At 35.8% G+C, this 25,181-nt stretch overlaps 1 protein-coding gene across 3 annotated transcripts in view; it reads right to left on the reverse strand.

Moving 5' to 3' along the window:
* The window catches only part of CCDC91 (coiled-coil domain containing 91), a 329,701-nt gene that overhangs the window by 223,799 nt on the left and 80,721 nt on the right, over positions 1-25,181 (reverse strand). For all 3 annotated transcript variants that reach the window (XM_029954362.1, XM_029954358.1, XM_029954359.1), the window contains exon 3: positions 24,905-24,983. In XM_029954362.1, coding sequence (XP_029810222.1) covers positions 24,905-24,983 — 79 coding nt within the window. The remainder of the gene's footprint in view (positions 1-24,904; positions 24,984-25,181) is intronic.

Genomic DNA, 25,181 nt, shown 5'->3' on the forward strand with positions numbered 1-25,181 from the left:
AGTCAAGAGATAATGGTGACTCAAACCAGGATGATAAGTGTGGAAGTTCTAAACACTTACAAAACACTGTATATATTTTGAAGAAATAGGCAACAAGATTCCCTGATGGATTATGTAGTGCAAAAGAGGAAAAAGAACAATAAAGGATGACTCCAGCGTTTTGATTAAGTGAATGAAAGGATGCAACTGTCAACAATTAAAATGGAATTTAAATTTAAATTTAAATTTTAAAATGGCTGCTACTAGAAAAAGGAGCAGAAAAGGAGGAGTTCAGATCTGGACTTTGTAATACCCACATGAAGGTCTTTTACTTCCACCTAGACACTTGGGCCACTTAAAACTATCCTGGACTGTAAAGGCATCAGATTCATTTGTAACATATAGGACAGAAACACAGCATCCAAGCAATGTCAAAAGTTTCTCTTTCACAAGAAAAGTTCCAGCAGCAATAAAAGGGCTTAGTCTCTGCCCTCAGCCCAAGTCCCAGCTCAAGTACAAGTAGACAAGGGCTTCACAGGTAAGGGTGAGGCCCATCTTGGCTTGGAAGCCAGCCACAAGCTCGGTGAACAACTCTTGAAACAACCTTATGGGCATTGCTACGAGGGTCTCAAAACAGCCATGTTTAGTTACAAGAATTAACACACTCAGGAAAGTCCAAAACTATGCCTTCCAACCAAGTACATACAGCTAATTCACAGAGCTCCTAGACAAGACATAACTTATTTATCAGGGTCATTTTTTATCCACGAGCACTGTTGCCTGGTAAGAGGGATGGCGTTCCACTTCATCATGTTCCGGAGGGGAAGAGAACCAGAAGGTGTAACTCAAAAGATGTATCCTTAGAGAAGGACATGTTAATTTAGAATGTCTAAAAGACATCCAAGTGAAAACAGTGGGGAACCTGTAGATTATATCTATCCCAAGAGACCAGAGACTTAAATTTATTAACAATAGTAATCTTGGAAAGAAACAAACAATTGAAACAGTAACATGCAGCTTGACTACTTCTAAAAAAGGGAGATTATCCAAATGTGCCTCTAACGTGCTCCCACCCAGTATACAACAAAAAGAGCTTTTTTCTCCCTACAAAGATATATCGTTGCCAATATATAAACACTAATTTTCCTGAAACAATGTGCCACATACATTTTAAATTTAAAAATCTAAAGTAAAAATGACAATAAAATAAAGATGAGAGGCATCCGGGTGGATCAGCCCGTTGAGCATCCAACTTCAGCTCAGGTCATGATCTCATGGTTTGTGAGTTGAGACCCCACATCGGGCTCACTGTTTTCAGCCTGTCATCACAAAGCTCACTTCATATCCTCTGTCCCTCTCTATTTGCCCCTTCCTCGCTTGTGTTCTCCCCCAAAACAAATATTTAAAAAAATTAAAAATTAAAAAAATAAAGATACTTTATAATCACAATGGAGTTTTAGAGTTACAAGCATTTCAGAATAATCTTGTAAGATTAGCAAAATCAATGATTTTACAACTTCTTTCATATATTTCAGCTTCTATGATGAACAGCATCACTACTCCACAATGCTCCTTAAAATCATATTAATTAGGGGCGCCTGGGTGGCTCAGTCAGTTAAGCGTCTGACTTTTGCTCAGGTCATGATCTTGTGGTTGGTGGTTTCGAGCCCTGCACCGGGTTCTATGCTGACAGCTCAGAGCCTGGAGCCTGTTTCAGATTCTGTGTCTCCCTCTTTCTCTGTCCTTCCCCCACTCGTGCTCTGTCTCTGTCTCAAAAATAAACATTAAAAAATTTTTTTAATTCATGTTAATTAGATTTAATTTGAAATACAAAAACTGGTATCGACAGGATGATGGAAACCATCAAAGGTAAGAAAAACTTACCAACCTAATGGTAGCATGCAAGGATTTATTTTATTCTTTGTAAATATTTTGAATATAGTTATTTTTCACTATTTTAGTTGCCTCCTACTTGTGCTACATATACATTTTTGCTTTAAATTATGATATCATGAAGCCCCCTGCTATCTCCCAAAATTTGTCTTTCAATTAAAAGGTTTACAACTCCTTTCTATACATAGATTATCTCATTTTTGACATTAAATTCAGGATGCTATGGGATAAGTCAAACAATAGTTAGCAGTTTTGAGAAACTTACAGAAGTGCAATAACAGAAACAGGATTAACAGATCAGGTTAAAATAGTTCCTTTAAGTACAACTTTAGCTACTTCCTAAACAATACCCTGGCTGAAAGCTACTTCTAATGGCAGAACAAAAGAGAAACTATATGATTATCATAAAATTTATAATAGATACACAGACATATACAAAAGAAAGTAAGAATAATGTGATTGTCTTCTGATGCGCCAACTTGGATGGGCTACAGTCACCAGTTTTTCAATGCATCACTAATCCAGGTGTTGCTGTGAAGGTATTTTGTATGATTAAAGCCGATAATCCACTGGCTTTCAGTACGGGAGATCACACTATGTAATTTGTGTGGGGCTGATTCAATCATTGAAAGGTCTCAAAAGCAGCGCTGAGGGTTATTTTTACTTGAGGAAATTCCACTTTGGGCTGCAGCTTCAAACTCTGCCCTAACAGTTTGAACCTGCCCTTCTTGATGGCCTACCCAATGGATTTCAGACTTGCCTAGTCAGTCCCCAACATCATATAAAATTATATTTTAATACTTGAAATATATCTCTCAATATGTATCTACTACGGGTTCTATTTCTCTGATGAGGATGCTACAAATACCATGTCCACACAATATAAAATACTCAAATATTCCCCAAAAGTGCTTAATGGATAAAAACCTTCCTGGAGCACCTGAGTGGCTCAATCAGTTAAGCATCTGACTCTTTACTTCAGGGTAGGTCATGATCTCAAAGTTTTGTGAGATCGAGCCCATGTCTGGCTACAGGCTGACAGCACAGAGCCTGCTCGGGATTCTCTCTCTATCCTTGCTGTCTCTGCCTCTCTCCCTGCCTGCACCCATTCTCTTTTTCTCTCAATGAATGAATGAATGAATGTTTTAAAAAAGAAAACCTTTCAATTTATTTATTTGGACCAAACAGAGCACTGTTAACAAACATCCCAATGCTTTAAACCCTTTCTTGAATGAAGTTATGAATAAATGAAAAAAGACAAACACAGAAAAATGGATAGTACAAATCTCCCAGCTTAAATAAAAAGCCATATTGCATAGAATATCTTAATTGTTTTGTGACTCTTCAATCATTAATTGGCAATCGTTTTTAACAGAAAGACGCTCATAAAGAAGTAGGAGTCAGTGGCCTATTTATATGTTCTTTTAATACAACATGCCAACCATAATCGTTATAGACATTGGGATTATAAAAAGAATTCTGTATTATCTGTTACCCATCCAACATAAAAGAAATCTAGAATAAGACAAAATATAATTACTTTATACACCTTGTATGTTTTTAGAACCAGTTTCTGGATGTGAAAGTAGTGTTTCAGCATGGATTAAATCATAAAACACACAACCAGAAGGTAATTTCAAATGAGAGATGTGCACAAGGAAAAAGTTAAGGACCTACTAGAAATAGTTAATAGAGCAGAAGAATGGGTAAGTAATATGAAAAATTAGTTAAAATGGTTTCTCTTCACACATAAGACCTAAATAAAAAATGTTTTCGGATCCCTCTAAAATTCTTTCTGTCCCTTATATTATATTAAATTTTAAAAGATCATCAAAATGTCCTCCTAAGATTTTCCATTATTACCAAAATAAGATCAAGACTCTTAAATAGGTCAAATCCTAGAAAAAAGAGTCACATACTTTCTGGTCTGGTCTGTACACTAATTGTTTTTAATTTAAATCCAAGTTAGTTAGTAACATAATAATGGTTTCAGGAGAATTTAGTGACTCATCACTTACATATAACACCCAGTGTTCATCACAACAAGTGCCCTCCTTAATGCCCATCACCCATTTAGCTCCTCGCCCCCACCCCTCCCCTCTAGTAACCCTGTTTTTTGTCTATATTTAAAAGTCTCTAATGGTTTGCCTCCCTCTCTGTTTTTATCTTATTTTTCCTTCCCTTCCCGTAAGTTCATCTGTTTTGTTTCTTAAATTCCACATATGAGTGATATTCATATGGTATTTGTCTTTCTCTGACTGACTTATTTCACTTAACATAATACATTCTACTTCCATCCACATTGTTGCAAACAGCAAGATTTCATTCTTGTTGATCACTCAGTAATATTTCATCCATCTATCTATCTATCTATCTATCCCACATCTTCTTTTCCATCCACCAGTCAATGGACAATTGGGCCCTTCCCATAATTTAGCTACTGTGGATAGTGCTGCTATAAACAACGGGGTGCATGTTCCCCCCAAGAGTCAGCATTTTTGCACCCTTTGGATAAATACCTAGTAGTGCAAAAGCTGGGGTGTAGGATAGTTCTATTTTTAATTTTTTGAGGAACCTCCATACTGTTCCTCAGAGTGGCTGCACCAGTTTGCATTCCCACCAGCAGTGCAAGAGGGTTCCCCTTTCTCCACATCCTCACCAACACCTGTTGTTTCCTGAGTTGTTAATTTTAGCCATTGTGACTTTAAAGGCGACGATCTGCTCATATCATAATGCTTTCTGAGACAGTGGTTTTCTTCAAATTAAATATATTTGGAGATTTACTGTCTTTAAAGCACTTATTTTCATTCCCTCTGCTTATATGCCTGAACAACTCTGATATAGCAGATGGATAAATAAGCTCTTTACAAAGAAAGATATGATGTACCAAATTTTAGCCTAAGTCTAATTTTTTAGAATAATAGGAATAACTCAATACTACATTTTATCTATATACATTTATTTAGATAGTGGTGCCCCCGGGTGCAAGTATCATGTCATGTGCCAGCACAGAGAGTTTCACCCTCAGATAACTCTGAGAGTCTAAAAGGAGCTATGAGTTTTCCTTTCCAGAAAGGCCCATATACTCATGCACACAGAATTTTGTATATAACTTGGTGAGTTTCCTACATGCCATATTTAGAAGCTTCCTAAAAAGAGAATAAAATGATAAGACAGTTTGCCCCCCTAAGGATCACATTGTAGTAGAGATACATGTAAACAAATTATTCTAATAGAAGATGGAGATTAAGTGTAAGTACAAAGAAGAAAAGGATTATCTCTATCTTCATAAGAAAGGCTTCACAAAGGATGTGATCCCCAGATGGACTTAAAATAGGACATGTAGCCTGTGAGCTAAAAGAAAACCAAGAGAAAGAGGAAAATTAATATTTAAATAACATACTCTCAGGCATACAATACTCATTTAATCTTTAATAGCATGTACTATCACCTTTAATCATATAGCATATATAATTAAATATCCACCATATATATCCATGTAGAGCTATATAATGTAGGTTTTAAAATATACATGTATATGTGCATATGTGTATTCACACTTAATCTGCAGGATACTTCTTCTGAGCAAGTATTATGACCATTTTACAGATAAGGAAACAGGTACTGGAAAGACAAATTAACTTGGCCAAGGTCACAGAGCTCTTCTTAATGGTGAGGCTGGGATTCAGAGCCAAGTCTGTATAATTTTTACTGGTACTTTCTAGGCAAAGGGAAGAGCATATGAACACTGTGTCAACTACACTCAAAAAAGAAAAAGTGTTTCATGGAGACATGAAACCACATAATATGTTAAGGGAACAGCAAGTTCTACAACATAATTGAAAAGTAAAAAGCTTAAAAGAAATATGGTGATTACAGAGGCCCTAGTCAACTAGTTGTGGTAAATTAAAAAAAGAGAAAGAGAGAGAGAGACTTAGAAATAACAGTTTTCTGGCTGGTACACCTGGCCGAATACTGACTTTATTGAGGAGAAAAGAAGTATTAGAAGAGTGCAGGTTTAAAGCAGTGAAAAGGAGGAACCAATTAGATATGTGGCCTTTAATGTATCTAAGAGAAAAGCCAGGCAGAGAGAGCCAGAGGGCAGCTGAAAATTTAAGTCTGAAGTTCTGAAGAAGGGCAAGAGTAAAAGCACAAACCTAAATATCCTCAATTAAAAGATTTCATCAGTGAAATAATAAAAGGGTCAAGGACAGTACTGTAGAAAACAATTTTAAGAAGAAGGAAGAAAGATGATAATGAAGTAAAGAATCCAAAAGTAAGAATTAGAGGGGCACCTGGGTGGCTCAGGCGGTTGAGCGTCCAGCTTCGGCTCAGATCATCATCTCACAATTCGTGGGTTCAAGCTCCATGTCGGGCTCTGTGCTGACAGCTAGCTCAGAGCCTGGAGCCTGTCTTCAGATTCTGTGTCTCCCCATCTCTCTGACCCTCCCCTGCTCAAGCTGTCTCTCTCTCTCTCTCTCTCTCTCTCTCTCTTTCTCTCTCTCTCTCTCTCTCAAAAATAAAAAAAAAAAAGGTGCAAAAGTAAGAATTAGAGACATAGAAAAAAGAAACGGGTATGCACTGGCATAATCATCAACCTAAAAAAGACAAGCTAACAGAATCAAATGCCACAGATAAAACAAAACAGTAATTAATAGAAAAGAAATGTCATTTCCATATTTGGCAAGAATTGAGAGGGCTAAAAAAGTGACTGAAGAAAGTGCAGTGGAGAAAGAGCCATGTAAACCACGCCCTGAAAGAAGGGTGTGACTTGAACATGCGGGAGTGGAGAATATTCCAGCTGGAGAACAAAAGGAGAAAGAGCAGAGGTATGGACAACTAGAAACATTTGCTGGAGGGCAAGTAATTTCAGTTTTACTGGACCACTGGTATGTCAAGGGTAATACTGAGGGAAAAGTCAACATAGTTAGGCCATTAGCGGATAAGAGTGGATTTGGAAAATCAGACAAAAGAGCCTAGGGGTTTTGAATTCCACTATACAAAGACTACTCTGGAAACCATGGACAGTATGAATTAGGAGAAAAGGCGTCAGTCAAGAGAGTATTTGTAATAATTCATGTGAGATATTATATAAATCTGAACTAGTTTGACAGAAGTGAAAACGAAGAGGAGGCTGATGCACTAAACAAAAGAATAAGACCACGAGTACTGACCAACATAACTGCATTCAGCTTCTCCTAAGGCAAAACACCGGGAATAATTAAAAGCCAAGGTAAGGTCATTTCAAGACAAACCATTTGATATACCAAAAATGATTAACTAATCCCATCTAAAAAATCTAACTTAAGTGGCATATTATCTATAGAACTCATGGTGAATATTAGAAATTCCCTTTATCCTAATAAGTCATTTATACATCTCTAAAATATTAATTACTTTTAAAATGATGGGGTTTGGGGCACCTGGGTGGCTCAGTTGGTTAAGAATCCGACTCTCTGCTTCAGCTCAGGTCATAATCTCATGGCCCTGGAATGGAGCCCTTCATTAAGCTCCATGCTGGGTATGGAGCCTCCTTGGGATTCTCTCTCTCCCTGTACCCCTCCCCAGCTCCCATGTGTTCTGTCTCAAAAAAAAATGTAAGGGGGCATCTGGGTGGCTCAGTGTGTTAAGCATCAGACTTCGGATCAGGTCATGATCTCATGGTTTGTGAGTTTGAGCCCCACGTCGGGCTCTGTGCTGACAGCTCAGAGGCTGGAGCCTGCTAGGGATTCTGTGTCGTCCTTCTCTCTGCCCCTCCTCAGCTCATGCTCTGTCTCTCTCGCTCTCAAAAATAAACATTAACATTTTTTTATTTAAAAAATTAGTTAAAAAGATGAGTTTGTAGTTTGTTCTGATAAAAATGTTTTAATATAAGGCCTTTTCAGTTCCAAAACATTTATTAATTTTAATGTTCACTTTACATGGTTTTACATAGAAATATTTATGTTTTTTACCAAATCTGTAAATACACCACTATAAACTATGAAATAATTAAATATAATTTCAGTTAGCCTTTAGGAAAACTAACAACAAACACACATTACTGAAATCTAATTTCCCATAAATCTTATTAGCAGGTAAGTAAAATGTAATTATAAAATTAAAAATCTAAAATCAAAAAGCTGAAATTTCTCAGAGCGCCTGGGTGGCTCGTCAGTTCGGTGTCTGACTTTGGCTCAGACATGATCTCACAGTTCGTGGATTCGAGCTCCGAGTCAGACTCTGTGCTGGCAGCTCAAAGTCTGGAACCTGCTTTGGATTCTGTTTCCCTTTCTTTCTGCCCCTCCACCACTTGTGCTCTGTCTCTCTCTGCCTCTCAAAAATGAATAAACACTAAAAAAAAATTTTAAGCTGAAATTTCTCTAAATTATATACATAATAACAATATATTAACCCATAAAATATACTTACATAAATTTCATCAGACAAATGCAGAAAAGTTTACAGTATGGATCCTGTCATATTAGATTTTTTTTTTGTAATCTACAAAGAAGTCTTAACTAATATTTACAATAAGCAAAGCAATGAAGAGCTTTTCCAACTAAATCTAACCAGTTAAACATCCATACTTCCAGACCTACAAAAACACTGTGCTTCTATGAAAACTTTAAAATTCTGTTTCCCCAAGAAACTGAGAGACTTAATTCAGACTCAAAAACCTAAGCACTCTGAGTAAGGCAAAAATTACAACCTATCTGTCATGCTGAGCTGTTTACCACTTCATGGACTACACACAGAACTATACAATGTGTACACAGAAATATAAAAATGTGAACTACTTTCCAGAAGTAAATAATTCATCTAGTTCATATCCTTCCCATCAAGAGAAAAAAGACAACTAATTATTTCTGCTATACACATGTGAAGTATGATTGTCTATTTAGTTCACTTTAACCATAAAAGAGCCCAGGAAATAAATATATTTCTTTGATTTACACCCAATAAATCCAAAATGGTATCAGGTTTAAACTCTAAACACTACTATCATGACCACAATGCCTTTTCTTTCTAAAGAAATATAAGTCAAAAATTATAAGAATTATATATATATATTTATGTATATATGTAATATTCAGTTAGTGTAAAGATACCAAATATTCTTAAAGATAATCAAGGGATATAAATTTATAATTTACATATTTTATGGATGTAAGAAAAAAGTTTTTTTAAGTTTATTTATTTATTTTGAGAGAAACTGAGAGAGTGTGAGCAGAGGAGGGTCAGAGAGAGAGAGAGAGAGAGAGACGGAATCTCAAGCTGATTCCACATTGTCAGAGCACAGGCTGACACAGGGCTTGAACTCAGGAAAGTATGAGATCATGTTTGACGCTTAACCAACTAAGCCACCCAGGCACCCCAAAAAGACTTTTTTTTAAAAATGTTTATTCATTTTTGAGAGAGAGAGAGAGCCCGTATGAGCTGGGGAGGAGCAGAGAGAGAAGGAGACAGAGAATCCAAAGCGGGCCCTGTGCTGACAGCAGAAAGTCCAAGATGGGACTCGAACTCCTAAACCATGAGATAATGACCTGAGTGGAAGTCAGACACTCGACCAACTGAGCCACCCAGGTGCTTCAGAAAACAAAAAAAAAGACTTTAATATAAGCACGTTTGACATCATCAGACTTAATTAAATCATAGAAAGTAAATTAGTAGTGAAATAACTAAAATACACAATGTTATTAGCAGTAGACACATACTAGTTATCAGAATCTAGCAAACTAGAACCCATAAGCTTAATTTTTCATGTCAGTACTTTTTTTTTTACCTTTAATGAAATTAATGAAAACCAGTCATCAAAGAAGTAGGTAAAGAGGTATGTTTTTACTTAAAAATAAAAATTCTAAGACTTCTATTTCAAAAGTATAAGGGAGTAGGTACCTGGCTAACCCATCCATAGAAAGCAATTAGAAGTAAAGAGTAATATTCCTTAAATATCAACTTAACCACAGATCTTGAAAAATAGAAAGACTCAGGCAAAAAAAAAAATGAGTCAATTATGTAACAAAAAATATAAGCAAGTTTTGCCTTGAAGACTTATGCCAAGCTTGTAAAAGTTAGCTTTGTTTTTCAAGACCTTAAAAGGGGACAAAAGTAAAGTTCAGGACTCCACTCAAGGGTCCTGCCCCACAAATCTGGGACCTCAAAGGGCTACATTCTCCTGGTTAACAGTGAACTAAAAATATGTACCTCTCCTCAAACACAACAAAGAAAGTAGCTTGTATCTAACAATGAAATGGATCAGGGAAAGGAGAGGACAGAAGATGGTGGGAGAAGAGGAAGAGGGGGTAAGATCAAAAGGGAAGAAAGGGGAAATAAAAGGGAAAAAATGGGAAAGGAAAGGGGGGAGGAAAGAAGGGAAGAAGAGAAGGAGAGGAAGAAGAGGGTGGGGGAGAGAAATAAAAAAATTATAAACTCATGGATAGGTTTCACATCAGCTTAGACAATGATGAAGAAAGAATTAGTGCAATGAAAGATACATCTGTAATTGCTCAGACTGTGGCATATCAGAATGTGAAAAAGATGTCACATAACAGACATGGAGATAGGGTATAAAAAAGAAAATTGCCACTTATCTAATTTTAGAGTTCCAAAAGAAGAGAAGAGAGAGAATGAAGCAAAACAAATATTTGAAGAAGCAATGGCTGAGAGTTTGCTAGAAATGATACAATTTTCCATTGAGTGATTTGTAAGGCTTCTTGATCTATAGATCACAGGGCTTCTTGAATCCACAGTCAACCCAATACACCCTAAGCAAAGTAAATAAAACATAGCCCGACCTGCTATGCCACAGTGAACCTAGAAAACACCAATTACAAAAGGGTAAGTCATAAAGGTAGGCACAAAGAAAATACCAACTAACTTCAAAGAAACAAAACTTAATGCGCCCAATTAATCTCTCAAAAACAATTATGGAAATCAGAAGACAGAGGGGTAATAATCACATTGTGCAGGGGGAAAAATGACTTCAATCTAGAACTATCTATGTGAAACTATCTAATAAGAACAAGGACAAGCATTTCCAAACAAATATATACTGAGAATTCACCACCAATGTACCCTCTATGGAAAATTCTTAATGATGAACTTTAAGCAAAAGGAAAAGTGATCTGTGATGCAGCGTCTAAGTTGCAAAAAGAAATGAAGAAAAAATAGTAAATATGCAGGTATATCTAATACACTTTGTATGGACACTAATACTAGTAACAATGCCTTGTGGAATTAAATATATATGACATATTAATATATATGCAAACTCTGGGGAATAGATATGTCAAAAATACTTGCCAACAATAGCATAATGACTAGAGAGAAAATGATTGAAGTTAATATTCCACAGTCCTTATATTTTTTAAGAGGAAAATAAAGGCACTTATTTGCTCCAGGCTTTAGTAAGTTAAGAATGCTTGTTAAAATTTCTAGGGAAACCACCAAAAGAAGCAAAACAGAGTACATAATTTCTAAACTGGTAGAGCAGGAGAAAAAGGAAATAGGAAAATCAATTCAAAAAACTAAAAAAGAAAAGTTAGAAACATAAAATGGCCTTACACATAGAAAGCCAAAACTACAATGGTAGAAAGAAGAACCATATGTGTACATCAGTAACTAAATTAAAACACATATGGAAAAATATTCCATTCAAAAACAAGGACTATCACACTGGGTAAACAAACAAAAATCTAGCTTTAAGCTCTTTATGAATTATATATATATATATATATAAAACATATATATAACATATATATATCATATATATATATATAAATGTAAGAATGCAATAATAAGGTTGAAAAATAGAAGAATATAAAAAGATACACCAGTTGAATTCTAATCAAAATAAAGCTGCTATATTTAGTATCAAACAAAGTAGGTTTGGGGGACCAAAAAAATTCTGGAGATAGAAAAAGATCACTACAAAATGATTAAAGCTCAAAACACAAAAACAGTACTGCAAATATGAATGCACCTAGTAACATAATCTTGAGACAAAGCAAAAAGTTACACAACTTCAAAAAGAAGTTTAGAAATGCACCATCAGAAGAGATTATAATACGTGTGTAATTTGATTTCTATATAAAATATGTGCATTCTGCAATTGCCCAATCTAGTATCTAGACAGGTCCAGTGCGGCAATGATTCCCAAATGTTAATGTGCGCAGGCGTCCTCTGGAGATCGTGCGAGAACGCAGGGTCAGGGACGGTGGGTGAGGAGCAGAGCCTGAGCCTGTATTTTTAACAGGCTCCCAGAGGAGCTGCTGATCCTCTGACAGCGCTTTGTTCCACACAAAACCTCACTAAATTACAAATGATTTTTATTAAACTACTTTCTCTCGCCATAAAGCAATCAAGTTAAGAAATAATGACAATAAAAATAACCAGAAAATCCCCATAAAATAACTGAAGAATCAGGGGTGCCTCGGTGGCACAGTTAGCTGAACGTCTGATTAGATTTCAGCTCCGGTCATGATCCCAGGGTTATAGGATCAAGCCTCATGTCGGGCTCTATGCTGAGTGTAGAGCCTGCTTACAATTCTCCCTCTCCCTCGCACCCCCACCCAGTTCGTGCTCTTTGTCTCAAAAATAAAAATTAGTTAGTTAACTGAAAGATCAGTTCTTTCTGAGTATTTGAAAACGCTTATAACTGAAGGACTTTTTAAAAAACAAAATTGGCACAATGTAGCTAAAGTAATAAAGTGGAAAGATAACCTTAAATGTTAATATTTGACAAAACTTCTCTATTTCAATTTTCTTTTGGTCTCCTGTTAAACTACCACTCATCTGTACTCCCCTTAACAAATGTTAATTGAATAGTCACAGTATTTTCTACTTTGTTTGTTCTCCATTGTTTCCCATATAGTTGGTACACAATAAATACTTATTGAATAGAAAAAAAAAATGAATGAAAAAAATGGTAGAAGTAATAGTCTCACCCCTTAACTTCAAACAGAATCATAAACAAGGAAAGGCCTGTCCATTTTTACAAATTCAGGAGAAACAAAATTTACAAATTTTATCAAACATATTTCCACCAGAGCAAAGTACTTGCATTTAGATTATAAAACCAAGAATTTAAAATACTTTAATACTGTTCCTCTAGGAACCTAATGGATTGATAAGTTCACTAAACAGTTATTTACCAAATGAATAATTGTATCAGCAAAACTTTATGTTTTAATTGCTGCATGCTCACACAATGTTGAGGGAACGGTTGAAAAAGAAAAGTAACTGATTTATTGGCTAAAGGGTTCCTTAATAACCAAACTGCATGTAACATTTGGTTACAGCATTTGTCACTACTCTTATGTCAGCCAAAGTAAATTAAAATACCCATGCAAGTTAGCTAAATTATCTCTGACTCACTTTCCTATATTCTGACTTTAGACTTGACAGATACAAAATGATCAGAACAGTCATGGCAGACAAGCTTTCTATAGTCAAAATTTCTATAGGATTAAGATTAAGTAAAACTTCCACTATTTATTTACATTTCTAAAGTATATCCCTAACCTTTCTGTTCCAATTTCTAACTATTTTAAGCAGGCTCTATATTGTTGGTCCTAAAATTACTTGGCCATTATTAAAGGTTCATTATCCAAAACAATTCATCTAAGGAGGTACACAATAAAACTAACCTTTATCACATTCAATTCAAGAAAGTAAACTTCAAAAACTTATCAGTTTTAACTTAAATGAAGATTTTTCTCAATGAAATTATTAAAAATGATTTTGTCTTCACCTAATCAATGTTTTCATAGTAAAGAAAAGTCTTAGTATATATTGGCTATAAGGCTATATTGTAATGTAAATTAATTATAGAAATCAGGGTTGGATTTTTTATTTCTTTTTTAAATGTTTTTTATTTATTTTTGAGAGACAGAGAAAGACAGCACAAGCAGGGGAGGGTCAGAGAGAGAGGGAGATACAGAATCTGAAGCAGGCTCCAGGCTCTGAGCTAGCTGTCAGCACAGGGCCCAACACGGGGCTTGAACCCATGAACCGGGAGATCATGACCTGAGCCGAAGCCGACGCTCAACCGACTGAGCCACCCAGGCACCCCAGGGTTGGATTAATAAAGACTTTGATTAGACACAATAGCAATGCCCAAATTATACACTATTTTATAACTGCAGTTAGTTTACATGATATATCAAGAGAATATCCTAATAAGATGTCAATGTTTAGTACTCAAAGTAGAGATTACATCAAAATATTCAGAGGAATATCATGATAGTCAAAATTATAACTTCCAAAATTTTAGCCAACTGTTCTATACTCCAATATTCAGGAATCCACAAAAATGAAAAAATTCTAAACACTTCTAAACTTTAAAATAAAATTCCACATTCACCAATATTTACTGAGTTCTCACTGTCCTCTCGCCATCTAGGTGTCACTTTAAAAAAAAGAGGAAAGGGAGGAGAAGTATTTGCAGGGAAAAAGCTGCTGAAGTCATCTGGAAAGGACACAATGATGGCTCCCACTGGTGCAGTAGCAAGCGAAGCAGACAGCAGTGAAAAAATCCCGTTGTTTGATAAAACTTGGAACCTGCAGAATTTGCTGATGGGTGGATCATGGAATAAAGAACCACAAAGAGGGAACAGGAGGAGAAAAGGATCTGAAGACTCAAAAATCTCATGGAATCATGGTACTCCCCAAAGAGGAAACACCAGGAAAGCAGTGCCTACAAAAAATAGCATTGAGAGTAGGACAGACACACTGTTTGAGACAATCAAATAACCCAACTATCAAAACAAAGAAGGAAGTGCCAGAAAACGCAACCTGTCTGAGCAAAATGATGCAAGCTGCTTAAAAATCCTCATGAGCAACAGCACTGTTCATTACAGACACCCGTCCAGAGACATCAAGCCATGTGTGTGCAGTACAGGTCAGAGTCCTTGGTTCTGCTGATTCCACTGTCCTGTCCGTCTCCTGTTCCTGCAGGCCCCATCCATCTGGCCACCTGAGAATTCCCAAAATAGAAGAACTTATTGTTTCTAGCTACAGCAAGGGCTAGGTGTCCAAAACAAGAATCTCAGGGGCAAAGAGAAAGAGGGGAAGAATGAGTGAGTGACACAAGCAGTTCTGTTTGCTTCAGATCTGGCTTTGGCCTCTCATCTCCATAGCAGAGACTTTAGGTTAAACTAGCGTCACATTGCACTATTCATCCACAGTCCCTATATCTTAGATCTACTCCCTGCTCCCTATCCCAGGCCAGCCAAGAGTGAACAGGATGATGACTACTGCCCTTACAAGATTCAGACACGGAGCTCACTCAGAACTAGTCCTAAGCTTGGCTTCCTAGCCAAAACATGGAGCTCCCGTTCTCATGAAGAACAAGAGTCCCAAAATTCTTGTTCCAAAAGGAGGCTGATCATCTAGACTTCACAGAATCCAGATCTAGGGTCAGAAATTATAGAAAAGTTTGTCAGTTGAGACCCCTGACTGATCTCTTAAAGATACTCTAAGGGCAGTATATATGTTCATGAGATTATTCCATGTTGTTATATGCTGTATGTTATTATATGTTATAAGTTTTTATATATTATATGTATATATGCATATAGAGAGAGTTTGTTAGTTTTCCAAGTGTATAGTATTCTGTTTTATAAATATACCCCAAAATATTAAACCTTCTACTTTCAACTGACATTTGGCTTGTCTCTAGTTTGGAGGTTTTATAATCAAGTTCTAATATTTTACATATAAAAAACATCTAAATGTGACATCTAAATAGCATTTCAATCTACCATGCTACCATTAATTTGTCCATGATCAGCTAAAGATTTTGTTTTCAAAGGACTCATGAAATTAACATCATCTTCAACATGGTGAATGTTTATTCCTGTGTGACAATATAAATATAAAATTTGACATTATTTAGAGTTAAAAAACAAGTATGCTAATTGCTCATATTAGCAGTGCACTATGTGTTAATTTTAAATAACCTTCCCATTAACTCACAGAAACAATATAAACTATCACCTATATTAAAACAGAGTACATACAAGAATATTCACTGCATCCCTTTTTCTGAATTGTATTGGGATCTTCCTCCAGAAATAATCCTGAATATGGGAACACAGTACAGAATAGGATTCTTTCAAGCTTTCAAACACCTCAATAAATGGATACGTCTATAAAATAAGTCTTGCTAAAATATTAAATGAGAAGAGAACAAAAGAAACAAAATAATAGGAAAAGTCAAGGGGGAAAAAATGTAAGAAGCTCATGAAACTGGGAGGAAAATGACTAGTTACATGAATGCTGGTATACCCATGAGAAGAGTGCTGTGCAACTGTTCAAATGAATTAGGAAGATCTGTAAGTATTCCAATAAAAAGATCTCCAAGTTACTGTTGGAAAACAAGCAAGAGGTGTTAGTTCGTAAACAGTATAAGGTCATCTTTGTAAAAAGAAGAAGAAGAGACATTCATGTTTTTGTTCTCCTGTAAAATGCCTGGAGGGCTACAAAATAAAATGTAAAACAAGTTATATCAAGGGAGTGGGACTACAGGACAAGGATAGAAAGAAACTTTCACTGTAAAATTTTAATTTCATTTCCCATTTCTTTCATGCATTTATACTACCACATATGTGTGCATAATGCCTGCCTGTCAAAAACAATAAAGAGTATATTTTCTGAGACCAAAGAAACATAAGTCAGAAAGACAGCTAAACAGAAATTTATAAATTGGTATAAGAACACCAAGCAATTAATCCTACTCTTACTGAGCCAAAAAGAGCTTAAAATGTTTTTTGGCTAATTCAGGATTATGATGATAAAGAGTCAGAGTACTATCTTCATCTTATAGAAAAAAGATCCGCTGCCAAACTTCATTTCTCAGTATTACAAGAAAATCCCTACAAAGCTCTATTTTAAAAAAATTTTAATGTACTCTATAGCATCATAAAAATCAAACCACTGTCTTTAAAAAGCAAGTTCAGAATTAGAACACATAAAGATTGTTCCGTAAAATATTGTAGGACTCAGTTTAAATAGTAACTGACATTAAAATACATAGAAAAAACACATTTCTCCTAAATATGATAGTTTTTCATATTAATATTTCTGTTCCATGTTGATAGCTATTTATAGAGTGAGTGTGATTGATTAGATTGGTGCTGGGTCACTAGGACCGCTCAGTTAAAACCAGGCACCGTGATTCATCTCGTGGAAGCTTCTCATATTACAGAAAATAATGAAACAATAAACTTGGAACTCAGAATCTGGAAGAGTACTTAAATATCATCTAGTTCTTCAATTTATGGATTAAATAATTGAGTTTCAGAGAAGTCACACAGTTAGTTGAAGGGAAAGCCGGTATTCCTCACTCCACAGTCAGAGTTATTTGACTCTAAAACAAACTATAAACCCAATCTTCAAAGTTAGAACAAATATCACTGATATATTCCCTACTATATGTATTAATAAAGATAGTAATGCCATAAATTACTGAGAACCCGCATGAAAACTAATATTACATGTACAGTAATAACTCACAGCTTCATAGAAGCTATCATCTTAGTTATCATTTATAAAAACTGGCTCCAGAATAAAAGAGAGTGAGTTAATAACCAACAGAAAGTAGCAAAAGGAAGCTAGTTGGTAATCATCCAAATAATCTGTATAAGGATACTACAAAATTATTATACTACAGTGGAAATCTAACTTATGTCCTGGCCCAAAAAAAAAAAAAAAAAAAGTCTAATTGGATACAAAGTTGAAGGGATGATGAAGGGATGGGAAATTTTTAAACATTACCCATACTGTCTATTATAATACAGGTATTTCAATGTAAGTCACTTTAAAGTTTTACCTAAGATATATATCAGACCAATGAATTCAGTTAATGTTGACTATAACTATGTACAAACCACAGATTATTCTGAAGAAAAAAGTCACAACAATGTTTTCTCAAACAAAAATGTGTGGACTCAGGTTTTGAGCTCTTGTAGATGTGTAACACAGATTCTACTGGAAAAACAGGGTTAGCTAGGAGAGTAATGGGATATTAATAAAATGACCGATTTGTTGTCCTAGGTTTTCCTGGCCAGGAGAATGGAGAATGGAAAAACTGAACCATGAAATCAAAAAGGCATCTGTCTTCCAGGTTTCTCTCTGCCAATGTCTTGAGAAAAATGTTTGAACTTTCCTGTTGGCTTTGTATGCAAATAGCTCCAGATGCAAAGTGAACCACATCTAAGTTACTTGGTTCAACATCTGCTGGTCCAATTCCCATTACTCCTTCTAAAGCGTCGGCTTGTGACAGACAGTTTAGTTTGCCCTCTATATAAGCTGTTTTGAGGGAGCTAATTTGGATTAAAGTATCTATCTAGACCACTTGTTTTTCCCTTTGATGGTCAATGCATTCTAATGTGGTTCTGTGTAGCGCTACAAGGAACTTAGAAACATATTGGAAAGGACAGTATTCAAGGTTTTGCCTCCCACCTCGCTTCTAGACAATTTATATTTCTACAGTTAAAAGTAAAAAGTGAGCAGTCATTTGTCTCTAAAACAGCACCACCCACATTGTACACAATGGCAACATGACAACACTTTCTGACCAAATACTCTTTTCATGAAACCTGTATCAAATATTTGAAGCTATAGTTATTGATAAAAGCACTTGCCAATAGTAAAAATGCACTTCATGAAACCTTCACTCATTTGAGCTGACAATTTTCATATGTCATCACTGAAAATGAAATAAGGTCCACAGCACACAGCACTTTGTGTCAGATACACAGCATACTTTGAAATATCTGACAAAATGAGTGAATTAGTGAACGAATGAACAAACCAAAAACTAAAGAATAAATTTAGGTAAATCGCATGGATCCCAAAACTTTCGATCTGCTGCAATCAGAAAACATACTGAACCCAAACTAAGACTAAAGGTCTAATGCTCTTAGAACTTGTAAGGTCAAGTAAAAAGAAAGTCCTTCCTTTAGAAAGGTATGGTAGGAAGGACAAATTGCATTGAGGTAATGAGGAAAAGAGAAGAAATTAGAATATCCATCCATATATGTCTATATTCTGATGTAAATATATACATATATTTGCATTTATGAGTATATATGTGTATATATATATGTATACGCACACACACACATCCATGTATGTATGTGTGTGTGTGTGTGTGTGTGTGTGCGCGCGCACGCGCGCGTGCATCAGAAGATAAACATTCGTTTAGAAAAGGTAGAGTCCTAAAAAGTAGAGCACTACCGGGGTGCCTGGGTGACTCAGTCGGTTAAATGTCTCACTTCATCTCAGGTCATGATCTAATAGTCCATAAGTTTGAGCCCCACATTGGGCTCTGTGCTGACAGTGCAGAGCCGGGAGCCTGCTTCGGATTCTGTGTCTCGCTCTCTCTCTGCCCCTCCCCTGCCTGCCCTGTTTCTCTCCCTCTCGAAACATTAAGAAAAACATTAAGAAAAAAAAATGTTTTAAAGTAGAGCATTACCAGTCCTATACAAATTTATGAAAGATACTTGAAAATGATTTCAAAAATACAAGATTTCTTTGCCCTAGAAAAAGAAAAAAACCCTTATTCTATAAAATACAGTTCTATAAGTTGTTAACTCAAAAACTTTCTGATATTACATATTATGCAAAATCTGGAATGATTTTTCTTCGGGAAATGTTTAGAAACATAAATAAGAGGGAGGGAAAAAAATGTATACTATTATTACTTCTAGAACCTGAATTTTTTAACTAAAATTTAGTCTAGCATCCTTGACTGTTATCTGCTAACACACAGTAGGACCAGACAAGAAATCAGGAAAACAACAACAGCAACAACAAAAACCTTTAGCAAAATAGCGATTCTCTCTTTCTACAAATCTGTGACTACTCTTGTTAATCATTATTTCCAGGTCATTTGTCTGTATTAGGAATGATCGGGAGAGTTAACTGGTCCCTAAAGTATACCTTCTTTGCCATATTTGAGCAATTATCTAAGACTTCCAAGATTACTATATTTTTTAAGGCAAGTTTAGGGTTGCCTTCCTCCACCTTGTGGTTGAAAGACTACTTAATTACCTCCAAAGAAGTAAAAATACTTAAAAAGAGTTACTTGTTGTATCACTACATTGTATACCCGAAACTAACATAACACTGCATGTTAATTAACTGGAATTAAAAGAAAAACTTTTTTTAAAAAGAGTTAACTTTTGAAAGCAAATCTATTCTACTAATCATCAAGAAATAATTACTGGGCATTATTTATTACCAAGGTAAAATACTAAATAACTACTTAGGATTCATAAAGGTTTAAATATAGGGTCTACCTACCAAGGTTGAATCTAAAGTATACATTTAAAGGTAGCAGTGATAATGATAAAAGAGATTTTTTAAATATAAATTAGTACATCTGGATGTCCTCTTTGGAGAAGTGTCTGTTCATGTCTTCTGCCCATTTCTTCACTGGGTTATTTGTTTTGTGGGTGTGAAGTTTGGTGAGTTCCTTGTAGATTTTCGATACTAGCCCTTTATCTGATATGTCATTTGCAACTATCTTTTCCCATTCTGTCGGCTGCCTATTAGTTTTCTTGATTGTTTCCTTTGCAGTGCAGAAGCTTTTTATCTTGATGAAGTCCCAAGAGTTCAGTTTTGCTCTCATTTCCCTTGCCTTTGGGGATGTGTTGAGTAGGAATTTGCTGCGGTGGTGGTCTAGGAGGTGTTTTCCTACTTTTTCCTCGAGGGTTTTGATGGTTTCCTGTCTCACATTCAAGTCCTTCAGCCATTTTGAGTTAATTTTTGTGTATGGTGTAAGAAAGTGGTCTAGTTTCATTCTTCTGCATGTTACTGCCCAGTTCTCCCAGCACCACCTGCTAAAGAGGCAGCCTTTTTTCCATCACATACTCTTTCCTGCTTTGTCAAAAATTAATTGGCCATACATTTGTGGGCCCCGTTCTGGGTTCTCTGACAGTTGAAGGGGAAGGAGGAGGTGGGGAAAAGAGGTGGTGGTGACGGAGGAGGGCACTTGTGGGGAAGAGCACTGGGTATTGTATGGAAACCAATTTGACAATAAGTTGGCATTACCTAAGTGCCAAGCGAGCTGTACAGAAAAAAACTGATATGGTAGCTCAGAAGAAAGAGCAGTTATGAGATATGGATTCAGTAAAAGGTCTATATCTTATTTTAAAAGAAAACTGAGATTCAAGAAAGCAGATAGGAGAGAGATGAGGGAAGTTATGACTATTAGAGTAATAGCAAAGTGATAATAGACATCATCTAGAGACAAAATGTAGATCAAAGTTAGGCCACAAGCCTAACTATTCAAAAAGAATAACCATTGGGGCGCCTGAGTGGCTCAGTTGGTTAAGTGGCCAGCTTCAGCTCAGGGCATGATCTCGCAGTTCATGAATTCAAGCCCTGCATGGGGCTCTGTGCCAAAAGCTCAGAGCCTGAAGCCTGCTTCAGATTCTGTGTCTCCTTCTCTCTCTGCCCCTCCCCTACTCACGCTCTGTTATTCTGTCTCTCAAAAATAAGTAAACATTAAAAAACAAAAAAGATAACCATGGAAGTTAAGCTAGAAGGAAAGGCTATGAGATAGGAAAATGCTTGATAAAAGCAACTCTTCTCATTGAGTACCTTTCACTAAAATAAAGTAATAATTACCACACTTTTGCTGACCATAAAGGCAGAAAGAAAAGGAGATGGATAACCTCATATTCACTCATCTCTTACTTATACTCTCCAACTCCCAGGATGATGGAAGAGTGGAGACACGTTTTACAGGTTAAATGCCATTCCCTGATAAGATATGGGCTTAGAGGTAACAATTTGAATACAGAACTAACATGTGCCTTTCATTTATTCTCACTGGCAGTTTTTTAATATCATCATCAGCTCTACACAGAAACTAGCATTTCATAAAGTCCCACTGTGTAAATGATCCTAATAGTGAGTGAGACGCACGTTTTGAGGCACTTCAGTTCATTAACAGTATTGTAAGCTGCAAACAGACACTGTTTATCAGTCCATTATCCCAGTTGCTATTATGAAATCATCCTCCAACTAACTGCCAGCCCTGCAGCAAGATAATCATTAGTCACACTAAGCCTACTACATTCTTTACTTAAAATCTTTTATCCTAACCCCAAAAAGGAGAATTTCTATTCTCCCCCAAGTACTTTAAAAAATTAAGCCAAATGTTTCTGAGTAATCTTCTTGGATTTTAAGCTGTGGTAAAACTTGATTAATATTCATCTGTTTGAAAAATATTTTTCATATAGATTACAGACTGCTAGGGTATAGGTAGAAAACCAGACAAAAAGAGAGTATTAGTCTTTTCTTAAACCGAAAAGAATCTACTTTAGATCTCTTAAAGCTTCCTATTTCTCTAGACCTTAGTATGGAAATGATTAAACTGTTACACTAAGTAGGTTGTTCAGATCACTCTTGTGTAAACAACTTCTGGATACCTGAATCGGAGGCAAACACCACCAGCAAGCAGAGGAAGAGAAACCATCTTTAACAAAAGAGAAAGATTGCTTTCTCTGAGCAAGCATCTACAATGCCTTAACTTCAGCTTGCGGCCAGGTTTATTTACCTCCACTTCTACCAGTCACCGAGGAAATTCAGAAAGACTCCAGATCTGACTTGTTAAGGGAGTGAGGGAGAAACTGTGTGTGAGTGAGTGTGTGTGTGTGTGTGTGTGTGTTATGAATGCACACACTAAAGGAATTGTTCTTTAATTCTATTAAGCTTTGAGAACCTGACCTACAAATACATAGAAACGCAGATGTGACATATACCGTTCATTCTTGGAGAACAGGAATTAGATAACCTGCCCGCAATACACAATTGTTTACTACACTGCCACAATAATTGTAGCAAAACAGATTCTGTCTTTACTTTCACACATAAGTAAAGAAGTACTATTTGTCAACTTCCAATCTACTGAAACCATTTCTTTAAAAGTCATTTCTGACTGTAGGTTTTTTCTCAGTCTCCAACCTCACTGACCTTGCTACATACAGCCTTTGATGCCAATGACCATACCTTCTTTGAAATGTTCTACTCCTGATGCCTTGCCTGTACTCTCCTTATCTCTCAATCATCTGTCTCTTCTTCCTCCTGTTCCCCAACTAAGGACATCTAAGTTTCTCTACTCGACCCTATTCTCTTTACATCCGTTTCCCCGTTATCTCCTACAACTTCAACTGTCATATCCAGGAAAAAACTCCCAAACCAAGAACTCCAGCCCTAACCTTTTTCCTGAACTCTATGTACCTGAAATACACATACATGTCTAGGACAAATTCATCAGGCTTCATAGTGTCCCAAACCAACTTTTTAAAAGTCTCTGTATCTATTCAAAGTAATACCATCCCTTCAGAACCAAGGCTTGAAATCTCAAAAATCAATTTTGACTCCTCTTTCTCCCTCACATCCAGTCACCCAGACAGCCCTCTGGATGTTGAAGGGTTTTTTCTCCCCCAAAAAAAGAGAAACTGGAAAAAAAATGGAAATATAACCTGAAAGACTAGATTTCATTCCTAAACATAATTATCTGTATCCACCTCCAAACTTTTACAAACCACAATTTGTACAAGAAGTATACTGGAGCTAGCCTACCTACTTTACAACAAATAAATGTGTGACAATACACTGGAAATCCTTAAACTGTTCTTTAAGTCTCCTTATTCCAATTCTTCCTATTCATTTCCACTGTCACCGTAGTTGTCATTCATTCAATTATTCATTCATTTTTTCTTTAATTATTCTTTCTATGAATATTTATTGAGGACCAGCTATAAACTTGGCACTATGTTCGGCATTTAAGACGTAACAATAGGACAAACAGACATACTGCCTAACCCCAGAAAACTTACAACCTAAAATACAAGTCAAAAAATAGGTGTACATGGCTGTGGGAAGGTTCTCTGGGAAGGCTTCCCAGAAAAAGACATTATTAAAGCATAAATCAACACATAAAACAAATAGAGGAGTTAGTATAGTAAAGGAGCAGGAGAGAGTGGCAGTGGGGAGCAAGGCGAGAAATTCCAGGCAAAGGAAACAACATACATAAAGCCCTCAAACAAGAATGAGCATCCTATGTCACCCTCTTTCCCACATTTGTATCTTTGTTTCACTTATTTTTCTCCCCTCAAAATCCTTCCCCATTCTCCCTTCTATGCCTACTGAAATCATAAATATCTTTCAAAGTTCAGATCAATAATATACACTGAGCTTCAAGGACAGTACTTGACTCATGCCAGGCTTGAAATAAACATTTGCTAAATGAATGGACAATAAAATCATCATTCTTTCCAAATCTCAAATCTGCTTCACATTACAAGGATGTATGTGCCTGCCCTATCTTCTCTTGAAGTAAAAGACACATTCCCCTATTACCTAATGTGTAATAAGCACTGGAAAAATATTTGTAGGATGAATAATCCTAATAATCTAAGACTAAACAGAGCTGCTAAAGGATACTTTCATCCTATACTTCCAACTTTACAACGATTTGGCAGAACAAAAAGTCTAGAAAATTCAAAATATTATTTATATATGGATTATATTAATATTGAATATTAGGTCTTCCATAAAATACATCTAAATACATCTAATTTATTTTTGCATTTGATTTCTTGGATAGCTAAATTTTTATTTTTAATACTTATGAATAACCTTCCTAAAAAAAAAAAATTCTAAATTTAAATACTGGTGAAGATGTAAAATTACTTTAGGTTATTTTTAGAATATAAGAAGTCTTTTATTAATGAACTGGACAGTCTAAAAATATTATTTGGTACCTCATTTTTCTAAAGCTAAGATGAATTAGGAAATGTAAATTATACTTTAATTTCATTTAATGTTCATGATATCATTTTTGGAATCATACCTCAAGCCACACTGCAGAATTTGTTACGCAATTTATAATCTGTTATGAGAAAAACCTAAATAAAATCTGGGTCATTCCATTTTTCAGATCAAAGAAGGTCAAGTGCAAAATAAAAAGAGGCTTTCAAAGAAAGGCAAAAATGTCCAAAAAAAAATCTCTCTTACTGCATAGTAGTACCTGTAGGAAAAGCAGCCCAAGGAATAGCAGGAGATATAGTTTGGGTTTCACCATTTCCACCATCAAAAATCTCTGCAGCCTAGGAAAAAAAGGCAAATTTATTTCAGAAGACTTAAAAAGTAGAAATGCTATTTGCAATCAAGCAAAGCTTCCAAACTCTACAAGCATATTCTCTGTGATAGACTCTCCAAATTACTGACAACTGCTTTTCGGTCTTCATTGCTACCACCCAACCACTACTCACCACCTCCAGTATTCAGGCTGCATTATTTTTAAG

This window comes from Suricata suricatta, chromosome 10 (assembly GCF_006229205.1).
Source record: "Suricata suricatta isolate VVHF042 chromosome 10, meerkat_22Aug2017_6uvM2_HiC, whole genome shotgun sequence".
Taxonomy (NCBI): domain Eukaryota; kingdom Metazoa; phylum Chordata; class Mammalia; order Carnivora; family Herpestidae; genus Suricata; species Suricata suricatta.